The sequence below is a fragment of the Sus scrofa genome, chromosome 18 (genome assembly GCF_000003025.6).
Source record: "Sus scrofa isolate TJ Tabasco breed Duroc chromosome 18, Sscrofa11.1, whole genome shotgun sequence".
NCBI lineage: Eukaryota > Metazoa > Chordata > Mammalia > Artiodactyla > Suidae > Sus > Sus scrofa.
The window spans coordinates 45,802,501-45,815,080 of record NC_010460.4 but is presented as its reverse complement, the minus strand read 5'-3'; the positions used below and the strand labels follow the sequence as shown (position 1 = coordinate 45,815,080).

General features: G+C 46.3%; 2 protein-coding genes across 4 annotated transcripts in view; one reads left to right on the top strand and one right to left on the bottom strand.

Annotated features, from left to right (window-relative positions):
• SKAP2 (src kinase associated phosphoprotein 2) overlaps positions 1,333 to 12,580 on the bottom strand; it is a 176,820-nt gene continuing 165,572 nt past the window's right edge. The window contains exons 12-15 of one of the 3 annotated variants that reach the window (XR_002340309.1): positions 7,531 to 7,691; positions 3,808 to 4,468; positions 2,852 to 2,945; positions 1,333 to 1,524 (exon numbers count right to left, since the gene is read on the bottom strand). The gene's annotated coding sequence lies outside the window, so the exon portion shown is untranslated. The remainder of the gene's footprint in view (positions 1,525 to 2,851; positions 2,946 to 3,807; positions 4,469 to 7,530; positions 7,692 to 12,580) is intronic. The other 2 variants (XR_002340311.1, XR_002340310.1) reach the window with 2 other exon arrangements.
• C18H7orf71 (chromosome 18 C7orf71 homolog) lies at positions 2,303 to 3,787 on the top strand. Its single transcript, XM_021078744.1, has 2 exons — positions 2,303 to 2,488; positions 3,461 to 3,787. Exons 1-2 carry the CDS (start codon positions 2,303 to 2,305, stop codon positions 3,764 to 3,766), a joined length of 492 nt encoding a protein of 163 aa, XP_020934403.1. The 3' UTR covers positions 3,767 to 3,787.

Below are 12,580 nucleotides of genomic sequence, written 5' to 3'. Positions count from 1 at the left end.
CCACCGTCCATCTCCGGAACCCTTCACCTGGCGAAACGGCACCTCTGTGCCCTTTAATAATAACTCCCATCCTCCCTTGGCAACCAGCACTGTACCTTCTCCTCTGTGGAACTGACTCTTCGAGGTCCCTCATATAAGTGGAATCACCCAGCATTTGTCCTTTTGTGACCGGCTTATTTCACCCAACCTCATGTCTTGCAGGTTCATCCACCTTGCTGTGTGTGTCAGAATTTCCTTGTATTTTAAAGGCGAATACTATTCCACGGTTCTTAGCACATTTTGCTTCTCTGTGGACATGGGTTGGTGGCTTCATTCCTTGGCTACTGTGAATAATGCTGCTAAGAAGACGTGCTATCCTGCTTTTATGTTTACAAATTCTTCCCTAAGTTGTCACACGTTTCCAATATCTTCAGGAAACTGGGATCTAATACTTTCTTGTTCGCCAGATGAGCATGCAAAGTGTCACGGTTACTGAGGGACAGAATGGGGTCTTGACTGCAGGTCTTCCAATTCAACAATCATTGAATTCTGGCTCCACTGATTCAACATGGGAGACCACGTCTTTTATTTTACTTATTATTATTTTTTTTAAAGGCTGCACTCGTGGCACATGGAGGTTCCCAGGCTAGGGGTCGAATCGGAGCTACAGCTGCCTGCCTACACCACAGCCACAGCAATGCAGATCCGAGCTACCTCTGCGACCTTTATCGCAGCTCATGGCAACACTGGATCGTTAACTCACCGAGCGAGGCCAGGGATTGAACTCGAGTCCTCATGGTTACTAGTCAGGTTCCTTACAGCCGAGCCATGATGAGAACGCCCATCTTTCATTTGCTTTTGCTAGGAAAAAGATTACCTAGAAGAGTCTCCTTGCTGGATAATGGAGAGAGAGAGACCTCCACCTTAGATTTCCAAAAGAATGGGGGTACGACGACCCCGGGTTTCCCAAACAAGCTGATAGATGTTTGGGGGTCCGGAGTGAATAGGGCATTTTTTCCCTATGAACCCTTCTTTCCTATTCTGGAAGCCTCTGAGCGTGGGGTGACAAGGTGAGGAGGGGAGGCACCCCAAGCCCACAATGATAGGTGATGCCCCAGGAGTCCAGGTCGGTCCCCTAGACACCCTCCTTCCACTGAGCTCAGGAGGTCTGATGCCCGCAGGGCCCTGGCTGGATGGGGATGGGTTAAAGGAAAGGCTAGGCCGGGGGTGGGCAGTGGAGACAGCACTGGTTTCTGGGGTAACTGCTACCCAGAGCCACCCCCCTGTGGCTGGCCTGCAGGAAAAGCTGTCCCCAGCCCTGCTGAAAGGCGCCAAAACATTAACTGCCTGTAATTTTGACATGTCAGATATTTAATAAGGAACAAATTAGCACTTCGGTCTTTTTTTTTTTTTTTTTTTCCTGAGACAATCCAATTTCTATGCCAGGCACCAACCTGTATATTTCAAAATGCATTTTTGAAGGTTAATTAGAGAAGCAGCGGAGATAGTGTTTTCCAAGAGGGATTTTTCTGGTTCCTTCCAGGTCTGTGAATGGCAGAAAAAATAACTTTCAGACACTGTAAATTGAGTATGGGAAGCTGTGAGAATAAACCCATCTCATTAGTCATCGTGTCAATTATAGTATCTGAGGAACAATTTGGTAGCAATAGCATATTTATTTGATGTTGTGAAAGCTACCTGGACCCACTGTTAGGATGGTATTTGCTCTTAATGCTCCGAGCACCTCTTTAACAAAATGGCACTCCATAAAAATTTAGTGTGTTCCTACTGTAATTAAATGGCCCTCGTCATTTTTGCATTTATGATATAAACTATAATGGCTGTAAAATCCCGCAATTAACTTTCCTTGAGCCAACATTTCATACTTGAGAAATTCTCATTACAAATTTCATTACTGATTCACTTATCTGTAATTTGTCCTATGTAACCTAAAGAATATTAACAAATTTAGAATCACTTTTGTGCTATTAAAAACTAAATATAAAAGTCTTTCACCTAGCAAGTCAATCTGGATCTCACAAAGGGCCCAGAGCAGGCTGAAGTGCAGTCGTGAGGCCGGAAGAGGAAGAGGCCGTGTGATGGGAGGTGGAGGGTGAATGTGGAGGCATCAGTGGGTACCACTGAGCTCATCCACGGAGCCCTCGACCAAGACCCAGGGGACGGGGACAATGGCACGTGGGACAATGGCGGGAAGGGACGTGAAGTCTGGGGTTTCCTACCCAGAGCCTGGGAACTCTGTCCCTTTCTGCCTCATTCTCTGCCCTTGGTGCTCCCTTCCCTCTTGGGGGCTGTTGACAGAACGATGCCTGCAAGTGGCGTAATCAGCTTTTTGGCCGGGTTGCTTCGGGAGAAAGTCTACAGCAGAAACTTTGTTGTCACCGGTGGCAAGATGGAAAAAGAGGTCAAGAGGGCAGGAGAAGGTGACTGGGAAGTCCCCAGGAAGTGCCACTTTCAGTTTTCCGTCTCCCTGGGCCCAGGCTGGCCAGAGGTGAGATGGAGACTCTTTCTGCCTCTTTTATCCGCCTCCCACGCCAACGCCCATTTTTTAAGGCAGAAACAAATCTACACCCACATCAGAGTGAAGTGACAGTTGACCAATCTGGTGTCGGGAGACCTGATTTTTTTTTTTTTTTGGTCTTTTGAGGGCTGTGCCTGAGACATATGGAAGGTCCCCGGACGCTGGGGTCAAACTGGAGCTACAGCTGCCAGCCTACACCACAGCTACAGCAATGTGGGATCCAAGCCTCAGCTGGGACCTACACCACAGCTCATGGCAACACCGGATCTTAACCCACTGCGCAAGGCCAGGGATCAAACCCGCATCTTCATGGATACTAGTCGGGTTAATTACCTCTGAGCCACAACGGGAACTCCAGGAGACCTGAATTCTAGTCCTCATTGTGTCACCACCTTGCCAGGTGACTGTGGCGAGCTTTGTGACCTGTCTGGGAAAAGAAGGGGTTTCACTGTATTGACCGTTGAGATTACCCCCCCCCCCCGTTTTCCCAAGGACTGTTCATTTGCGAGTAGATCGAACCCAGAGCGTCTCTTCAGCCCACCAGTGGGTACTGTGCCAGTGGGTGCTGTGGGGGCCAGAAGCCCCGCGGGCCACTGCGTTTCCATAACAACGAGCTCGACCAGGAACAGCCTGAGTAAATATTTTCCCCCCAATAACATCCTATCTCAGCATTTCGCTGCCTTCCATAACTGCATTCATTTTATTCTAATTTGTAATTAACTTTTACCAAATTAAATTGGAGATCGAAAATTACTGTCCTAACATAAATAATCCTGCTGCTGGATGTGGCAGTGTTAACACAATCGACAATGCGATTCGTAAATGAAAGAAATGTCCTACTTATGACTTCTGGGTGCTCCATCTTTTATAGAATATTACAGTGTAAATTGAAATGTTATATGATTTAATAAACCTCCAAAAGATATTATGGCCAAGTAACCGCATCGCTGTAACAAATGGTCTTCCTCCTCATCACGAGCTTCCTCCTCTCGCGGGGCTCAGCCTCATCATCAGAGCGGTGCCTCTGACAACCCCGAGCCCATTCAAGACACCTCGAAGAAAGGGGACCCGGCACGGTGGAGCTTCGGAATCTACACCGCGCTGGAATCCTTGAGGAAGCGGTTCCTTCCATTGTTCCTCCGAGGAATCAAGCAACAGCCATGTGATCTGGCCCCGAAAGCGGGTCCCTCCACACCCCCGTGTGACCCAAGTCAAGTTCCCAGTCGCCACAGAGACACTGCTGTCTAACAATCCAATGGCAAGGGGTGGGTGGGTGGGTGGGGTATTACCTTCCAAATCTTTAGCTGGTTTATAGGGGTACTACTTCTGATGGAAAGTTTCTTTGTTTTCAGTGCACCTGAGCTCCTTTTGTCCTGATGGCCATTTTTCAGGGTTTCTGCCTCTCCCAGGGATTCATCAGGGCAGCAGCAGAAGGAAGCGTGGGCAGAGTGGAGCGGCAGTGCAATCCCTCCCGACGGTGCCCATGCCTCCCCCACACGCCCCTGTTTTCCAATTTGTGGGGGAGCCCGGGATGCGAGCACTCTAATCACAGGCAGTGGTTTCTCGAGCCGGGTGTGATTTCTGTAGCTCCCAGCAATGTGTGGGACACACTTGCGCCGGAGAATTTAATGACTTGTTTTACTGCGGCCTGCCATCAATATTTATCTATATTAACTGAAGAAAGGCATTACTCGAAATGGCGTTTCACACCTCTGAGCATTATACAGTAATTCTGAAGTCGTAAGTTGCACCAGAGTCTCTGGGCCAACACAGAGATCCGGTGTGAATGGAAATAACCCAAACTCGAGGTTTTTTAAACTTGGATCGTTGGCAGCGATCCGGGAAACCCAAGGCAAAATGACTGGAGTTGCCACTGGTGAGGCTGACTGTATACCAAGCGATGGAAGTGAGCCTCTCTCCACTTGGTTTTTCTGGAATTGACAAGAGCACCTCGCAAGTCCATGTAACAGAGAAAAAAGCGCAGACAAGGCAATGAGACAACACAGATGAGATGCATGCTTCTTTCCACCTGATTCATTCAGGCCAACAGGCCTGGAATTTTCTTTTCCCTCCTTCCCTCTCCCCGCCTCTGCTCTGGCTCAGTATCTCACCCTTCCCCCTGCCAGGGAGCCTTCGCTGATCCTGTCTTATGGCGCAAACATTTCCAGGTTTGCTTCTCTTCAATATCCTGGTCGAAAGGATATCTGACTTACCTGAGGGTTGGCACCCTTGCGCACTGCCTGCCTCCCCACTAGCATGTAAGCTCCTGGAAGACGGCGATGAGCCAGGCTGACTCACTATTCTGCCCCTAGGAAGGAGCATAGGTAGGTGGCAGGCGGTGGGGACCACCTTCCATTTGGGGAGGGAATTATCCACCTTGGAGACCACGCAGTGGGCATTTCTACTGTCTGTACATACCACATCATTTTGACCCAAGAGCTTTAAAAGATCACTTAAACATCTCATGTCGAGTTCCCATTGTGGCTCAGCACATAAGAACCTGACATAGTGTCGGTGAGGCTGCAGGTTCACCGGCCTCAATTAAGGATTAAGGCTCCAGCGGTGCTATCAGCTGTGGTGTGGGTCACAGATGCAGCTCAGATCCAGTGTTTCTGTGGCTGTGGTGTGGCAGTTGCAGCTCTGATTCAACCCCTAGCCTGGGAGCTTCCATATGCCGTGGGTGCAGCCCCAAAAGATAAAAAGACACAAGACATCTCATGCTTTAGCTTTCTTCAAAGATCAGCATTTTTAAGGGTCAGAGGACCCAGGAAACCAGTTGGGCCAACGCTTTGCCTTACAGAGGAGAGAACTTAGTCCCAAAGGGGTTAAAAGTCTCGTCTGAGGTCATCTGGCACTTTGCAGAGGGAGAGGCAGCTCCAGGATTTCCCATTGTGGCTCAGCAGTAACGAAGTGACTAGTAACCATGAGGACGAGGGGTCCCTCAGTGGGTTAAGGATCTGGGGTTGCCATGAGCTGTGGTGTAGGGCCAAGACTCAGCTCAGATCCAGTGTTGCTATGGCTGTGGCGTAGGCCTCCAGCTACAGCTAAGATTTGACCCCTAGCCTGGGAATATCCATATGCTGTGAGTGTGGCCCTAAAAAGTCAAAAAAAAAAAAAAAAAAAAAAAAAAGCAGCAGCAGCTGCAAATCCTGGGCAGCCTTTGTCTCCGGCTCTTTCTCAGACACTCCTGTCTCCAAAGTTAAGGTCTCCAGCCAATGGCTTCTAGAATGGCTTGGCTTTCACATTATGGTCTGAAATGTACTTCCTACACTTCTTCCATCTTTAGAAATCATGTTTTTAGGACATCTGGGCAAGAGAATTAGTCCTCAATTTATAATGGATAAGGTTTACATTTTTAATAACAGAATTCGAACTTCACAGAAACTATATAACTGTACCATCAGCCCAGCACAGTTAGGTTTTATATTAATCCAAGATTACTCATCCAAAGACTTTACACACTTTGGCAGAAACACTAGACTTGGACATAGAAATATCGAACAGAAGGATACATGTTCGGGGGAGTCTGATTCTTGGTCTTTCTGACGTTGGAAAAGCCTGCTGTTATTTGGTGGAGTCTGTGAAAAAGGACTGACACGTTGCATATTTTTTTCTTTAAAAAAAATGTGAAGTGGAATTACTTTCATTTCAGAGCTTGGAAACGCTCCTTGAATCAACTAGAGATGCCCTGCAGAACGAACGGCAAGGCTGAGAATCACCGAATTAGAAGCTGAAAACCTGTAGGGAAGACCTGGTGTGTATCCATCTACATTCAAGCAGGACCCTCAGCATGACTTTAAAAAAAGTGATTTCTGTTCCTTAAATAACTAGACAGGCATAGATTTAAAAGGGGTCAAGAAAAAAAGCTGTTCAGAAAACATTCGTGCATCCTGCTGTTTGCAGAAAGCAAGGGGAGATGCGGGTCTAATTTCATGCCACCCTAGGCACTGGTACTCACGGTAAACAAAGTTGTGGACTAAAATAAAATATCTTTTCTCTAAATTCCATCTGCTTATCAACAGCTCCACAAAATTAATAGCCAAGGTAAAGAAAAGCGTGGTTCATAATATGGGGCAGAACCTTTGAAAAAGAGGAAGTATGAACAGCGTTCTTTCAACATGAAATCAATATCTCATTTTCTTAGTGATTAATTCAAAATGAGCATGAAGCTCTTAACGTTTTAACCGATGTGTATCTCAATCTTTTATTTACTCTCCACACTTCCAAAGCAGGTCCATTTTCCTATCAGTTGATCATCTCATTGATATTCCCTGCATTATTAGGTCAGTGGAAACTGCATGGATGAAAACCAGTTTTAGGTGTTTTATAATCAGGGTCCAGGCTAACAAGCACTGACAGGTATTCAAAACATCCAACTGTCAACACTGGGCTCCTACTGCCGTCTGCATCATAATCTGTTTCTTAGTAACACTTGGTCTGAGCGGCAGTAATAGAATTAATTATACTTCATTTTGCTGCCTTTAACAGTATTGACCAAATTTAAGAACAAATGAGAAGTGCTTATCAAGCTTGAAGAAAATAATCCATCAGTGGCACAATTTAAATTCTCTGCAGTTCTCTTATTAATCAAAGTAACACTTACTATCCTATCTCCACTTCCCATTAACAGTCATTAAGCCCTGCTGCTGATTGAAGCAATTTCTTTAGGGATCTCAACCTCATTTTTAAGAGAACCTTCTTTAGTGGAAAACAATATTATGTAAGCGTGGCGACTTAAAAGGAAGAAGGTTCTTCAATCATGTTCTGACCTTGAGATTTCTCAACAGTGTAAGTTCAAAAAATACACAACTCTGAGCTTGGGGACGTCAGCAGTGGGTGGGCTGCCCTTGCCGCAGCCCTTGAAGGAGGCACGAGTCCAACAAGCAAGGCACAGACGTGGGTGAAACCCCTTGGCAGCCCTTCTGAAAGAACCCCTGTGGTCCTCGGAGTATTTTTTCACTCACGGGGTCAGATGCAACTCAGATGCAGGGAGCACACTGAGAAGGGCTTACCAGGAATACGTTGGTCTTGCCTTGTGGGCCCGAGCAGGTGCCTGGTGGAGAGGTGGGACAAGAGGGCTAGAATCAGAAGACGTGGGTTGGAGGCAGTACTCAACACTACTAAGCCACGGGACCTTGAGCAGCTTGTCTATTCTCTCTGTCTCCATTTTGCTCTGAAATAGAAATAATAGTGTCACCCGCTAGGCTCACCTCTCCAAATTGTTGTGGAAAGCACACAAGAAAATGTATGGGAAAGTCCTTTGAAATTGTGAAACACTCTGCCCCCAGGCGTTCAACTCTCCCCCCAGGCTCTTGCCCAGTGTTGAGCCACAGTAGGTGTCCAAATAAGTGCCAAGGAAGCCTTATTTCTAAAAATCAGAATAAAGTAACTCACATGATTAAAGTGGAGCAATGGTCTTTTCAAAACCACCTGTAACATGGGAGGAGTGGAGAGGGCTGTGGACACCTTAATCCCAATATCTATAAAAGCCAAATATAACCTGGCACTGGTTGTAAAATTTCAAGGTGGCAAAACACTCAGTATTCATCCGGCTCCGCCTCATGGATGAGGAAACAGGCTGAGAGAGGTTCAGTGGCTTGCCCGGGGACACCCAGAGGGGCACAGTTGTCTCTTGTCCCCAGAGGAGGCTGTCTACCTTTGGGGGAGACCCACGGAGCCCTCTCGGGCAGGACTTCCGCATGCCTGTGCCTTCACTGATTTCTATACTTGAAGCATGGAACCCTTTTGCTTTGGGTTGGCTCAAAGATAAGGGTTTCAGAGATGGGACAGGTGAGGTCGATCCATTATTTTCCTTTAACGGTCAAAGTCCCAGGAGGGATCCATCAAGACTTGGATCTGAATTTGCTTGGCCAGCATAGACGCGGAGACGCCTTTCAATAGGCCGTTGGGCCTGATGAATAAAGACGATCCGTATAATCAATGAAGAGCTGGAACCGCCTCAGATTCTGATGACGACTGATGTTTCCAGCTGCAAACCCTGCCCTGCTGCGGAGGTGTTCCCAGAGGCCAGAAGAGCAGAGCGCAGCGGGGAGTGAGTTTTCTGTCCTTTTCTTCCTTATCTTTGTGATGAGACATTAAACGTGCGATTCCCCCCTCTAGGAAACGAAACGCTGAGCTGAATTTTTGACTCAATGGAATACCTACTCCCGTTTAAGCACTTGAAAAGGAAAAACATCTACAAAATGTCCCATTAGGCTGACAAATTTATACCACTATGAAAAGTGTGCCGGCGGTTTCAAAGCCGACTGGAGCGTTGTGTTTAAAGAGTATGAATGGATTTGAGTTCGGCGATATTTCATCGACCCGAACATGTTAAGCCAGCCCATCCCTTCCCGATATGTCCTGCATTTACTTTTAACGAGGCATCAGTATGCCATGACAGACTGTGGGCATCATCTTAAAAAATAAGTTGTGAAATGAATGATATTAAATGGACTTGCACAGCGTGAAGACATGGAAATATATTCTCCTCTTGATGTGTGGGGCAGTACAGACATAAATGCCATTAGCATTAATGGTAATTATGTGCGTAAATCCCCACGCTCGGGATGAGACTCTGCCCCTTAGTCTGCACGTACAATGATGGACTCATTTTTGGAGACTAGAAACAGCTGAGACTTTTACCTCCCCCTCCCCCCGCCGCCCCCACAACTGGGCACGAGCTCCTGAGTGGCTCAGAGCGTAAAATCTGATCACCCACTTTCCCCAAACATGCAATTCAAGCACTTTAAGACTCTCTTCCTCAGAAAAGCTGAAGATGTAGAAAAAAGTCTCAAACTGCAGTCTGAGGATTCTGGTAATTCATGATGGATCATTCATAGTTTCCTGTCACCTGCCAGGGCAGTTACACTACAGGAGCTTACACTTTCACAACCATAACTCCTTTGATTATGGTCTGATAACTAGCAAGAATAATATTTTTCAGTCAACCCCAAACAGGCTGTTTAGCTACCATGAAGATTTGCAGGAAGTAAGCAAATTTAGCATCCTGCTCGCCCAAGCCAATATATTCTAATCTTATTAAAACAGGCAGGCAGACGACAGTGCCAGGGAAAAGATGCAAGTCTTCTCTTTTTAATTCTTAAATTAATATGGGGGTGTGACCCAGTGTTGGGTTAGGCCTCACCTTTCACAGCAGGCAAACAAAGACGTCCTCTTCGCCGAAAAAGTCAGCAGACACTAACCCAGAGGGCCGCCTGCTCTAACTTTCCAAACTCTTCATCAGGGGAGACGGGCAAGGAGACACATGCAATTAAAATACACTAAAAAAACAAGCCATTGTGGCTTTCAATTACAATGGAACTAAGAAGCAACCATATTATTTCTACAAACTATTTTCACTTAGCACAGTTCAGGTGGAATTATTGCCATGACCTTTTAAAAATGGGAAAGAGTGAATCAATACCCTTTCAGAGGCAAGATTGCAGGAGCGGCATTGGCCCTGCTGTAATGGTGTGTATTTCTGCATCAGAAGGCAGTTGAAACCTAATTATCGTCCATCACATACAAGGTAGCCCCCGTCCCGATGAGCCAGGGGAAGGCAGCGGGTGTGCACCGGAGGGTCCGGGCGCGTGGGCCTTCGAGAGGGAGGAACACGTGTGGTGAAGGGGCCCGGGGATCTCGGAAGCCCTGGGCCGGCGGAGTGAGGCTTACAGGTGAGTTATAGGGACTGTCGCTCATTTACAATAACTAACACGGGCTTGTCAGAAACAGCCACCTGTAAATGATGTATGAACGGCTGGCAGCCTGCCATCCCCCAACAGACCTTGCAGCCAAGATTCACATTTTATTGTCGAGGTCATCGGCATGCGTACTTGGATACATGTCATATATTATTAAAAAAATAACAAACAGCCAATCAGCAACATTTCCTAAGGCTCAAGGGCAAAACAGCCAACCTGCTTTTAGAACATAGGACTCTCCAAGATCCATTTTAGCAGGTAATTTTTTTAATTGCTTCTCTCTAGATGGAAAGAAGCAACGCTCCGCTACAGAGGAGCCTGAGGCTGGCGATACCCATGTCAGATGCAGAGAATACATGTGGATATTCACTTTTCCTAGGCCCTTTTATCCAGGATACCAGCCAAACAAAAACAAAAACAAACTCCTTTTCGTCTACAAGAGTGACAGCGCCAACTGCTAGACTAGGTTCCCAGGCTATGAAAGCCACAGACGCCACTTAGCGAGGCGGGGAAATAAGGGCCTCAGGATTGACTTTTTTCTATTCAATTCCGTCTTTTTGGAATCCGCCGGAGACCACTAAAATAATCTTATGGGCCATGACACATTTTGGAGGGTGCAATCAATCTTTTTTATATCATCGGAAGCTCTATCTAATGTTTTGATTTTGGTCAATAGCCTAAATGTGAGCAGACGTTTCCACACTATTTCAACCCAAGAAACACAACATTATCTAATGTTATGGATATGAAGCCATGACGAAGTGTTGACAGCCTCTTGTAACTTTTCTTTAAAGCCACAACATCTATTCTGGAGCCATACGATCTCAAATATCATCCCATGCAGCTTGGGGTTGAAAATCTCTGGGATAATCAGCCTGCATGGGCCTGCTCCATCCGCTTCACTCGCTGCCACAGAAATGAAGGATTCGGCATATGTGTTGACATTACATAGTAATTGCACAATCTTTTGTTCAATGCTCTTAATGTTCCTAGAATAAAAACATTAAAAATGTACTCTAAAAATCCCGGGAATACTCATTTCACACAAGCGATAGTTTTTAATTTAGAAAGAGAGTCTAATTGAAATTACATTTGTTATGCAGAGACTACCAATAATTATCTTGGCTTTAAGTACGCAAACACAAAGATTCCCTTGGAGTTGACGACTCTTTTCGGAAGTGGCCACTGCTGGTTGAGTGTGATGATCCTGGGCCTGGCCTGTGAAGCAGGTGGTCCTGGGGGGCGGGGGTGGGGGTGGCGGTCCAGAGCCGCCCCAGGTGCCAATTTAGCCTTGAAATCCCCGCCCTGCAGTAAGTCACAGTACTGGTCCCATCATACCACCCCACCACAGACTTCTTAACTTAGATGAACCCGCTTTCTGCAAAGCAGTGACACACCATGGCTTCAGCCGCGGGCCTCCGGACCCGATTCTCAAGCATGAGAGAACCGAGGCCCAGACGATGCAACTGGAAAGGGAAGCTGGAACCCTGTCCTGGCTATGACGTCACGGGGTGGGAAAGCAGACCACCGTTGCTGAAAGCAGTGACTTCCAGGAAAGCAGGGACTCTCTCGGGGTTCCATAACTCACTTGGCCGATTCGAAACAATATACAGGAGCCTGTATCTTAATAGCTCATGGCCAAAGCCAACTTTACCACCTCCTCTGGGTGACATATCATGTTGTTACAGTTTCTACGGCACCACTGACTACTGCACAGCAACCCCCAAGTCCCCGGAACAGGAAGCTTCTCAACATACTCACTTCGGATGTCCCACAAGTGCCATAAAGTGATTGTCGTTGACCATTGTCTTGTTTTAATGTCCCCTAAATAATAATAAACTTTAGTGCTTAAAAAAAATCCATTCTCATTCAGGAATGTATATCTTGTAAACTACCATAGGATGGAAAAATAATAATAAATTTCCCTCTTGGCAGCTTCATTTGCAGATAACTAAGCTTGTGTTTAGCTAGGAGTCTTCCATTGAATTTTGGAATCTATGTGACTGTTTAATCTCATTAGGGGAATATTGTGTTGGTTACAATGGCTCCGTGAAGTAACTGGTTTCCATGTGGTTCTATCAATCTATTTCTGTAACACCGTACACTAGTTTTTCCCCTAGAGGACTCCTTGTAATGCTGAGAAAGTGTCAGAAATAATGACTGTCTACCTATATCTGCAATAAAACGTAGAGCATGGATATTATAGTTGTAAGTATCAAAGATTTATTTCATGACTGCAGGTAATGATGAATCTTTTAGCACAACTAATGTCTGGAGGAAACCTCTCTTCTTCTCCGAGCTGTCACATGGAGACTATTTATAGGGCCCTTAGTGCTGTGGGGTTTTAGCATAAAGAGGC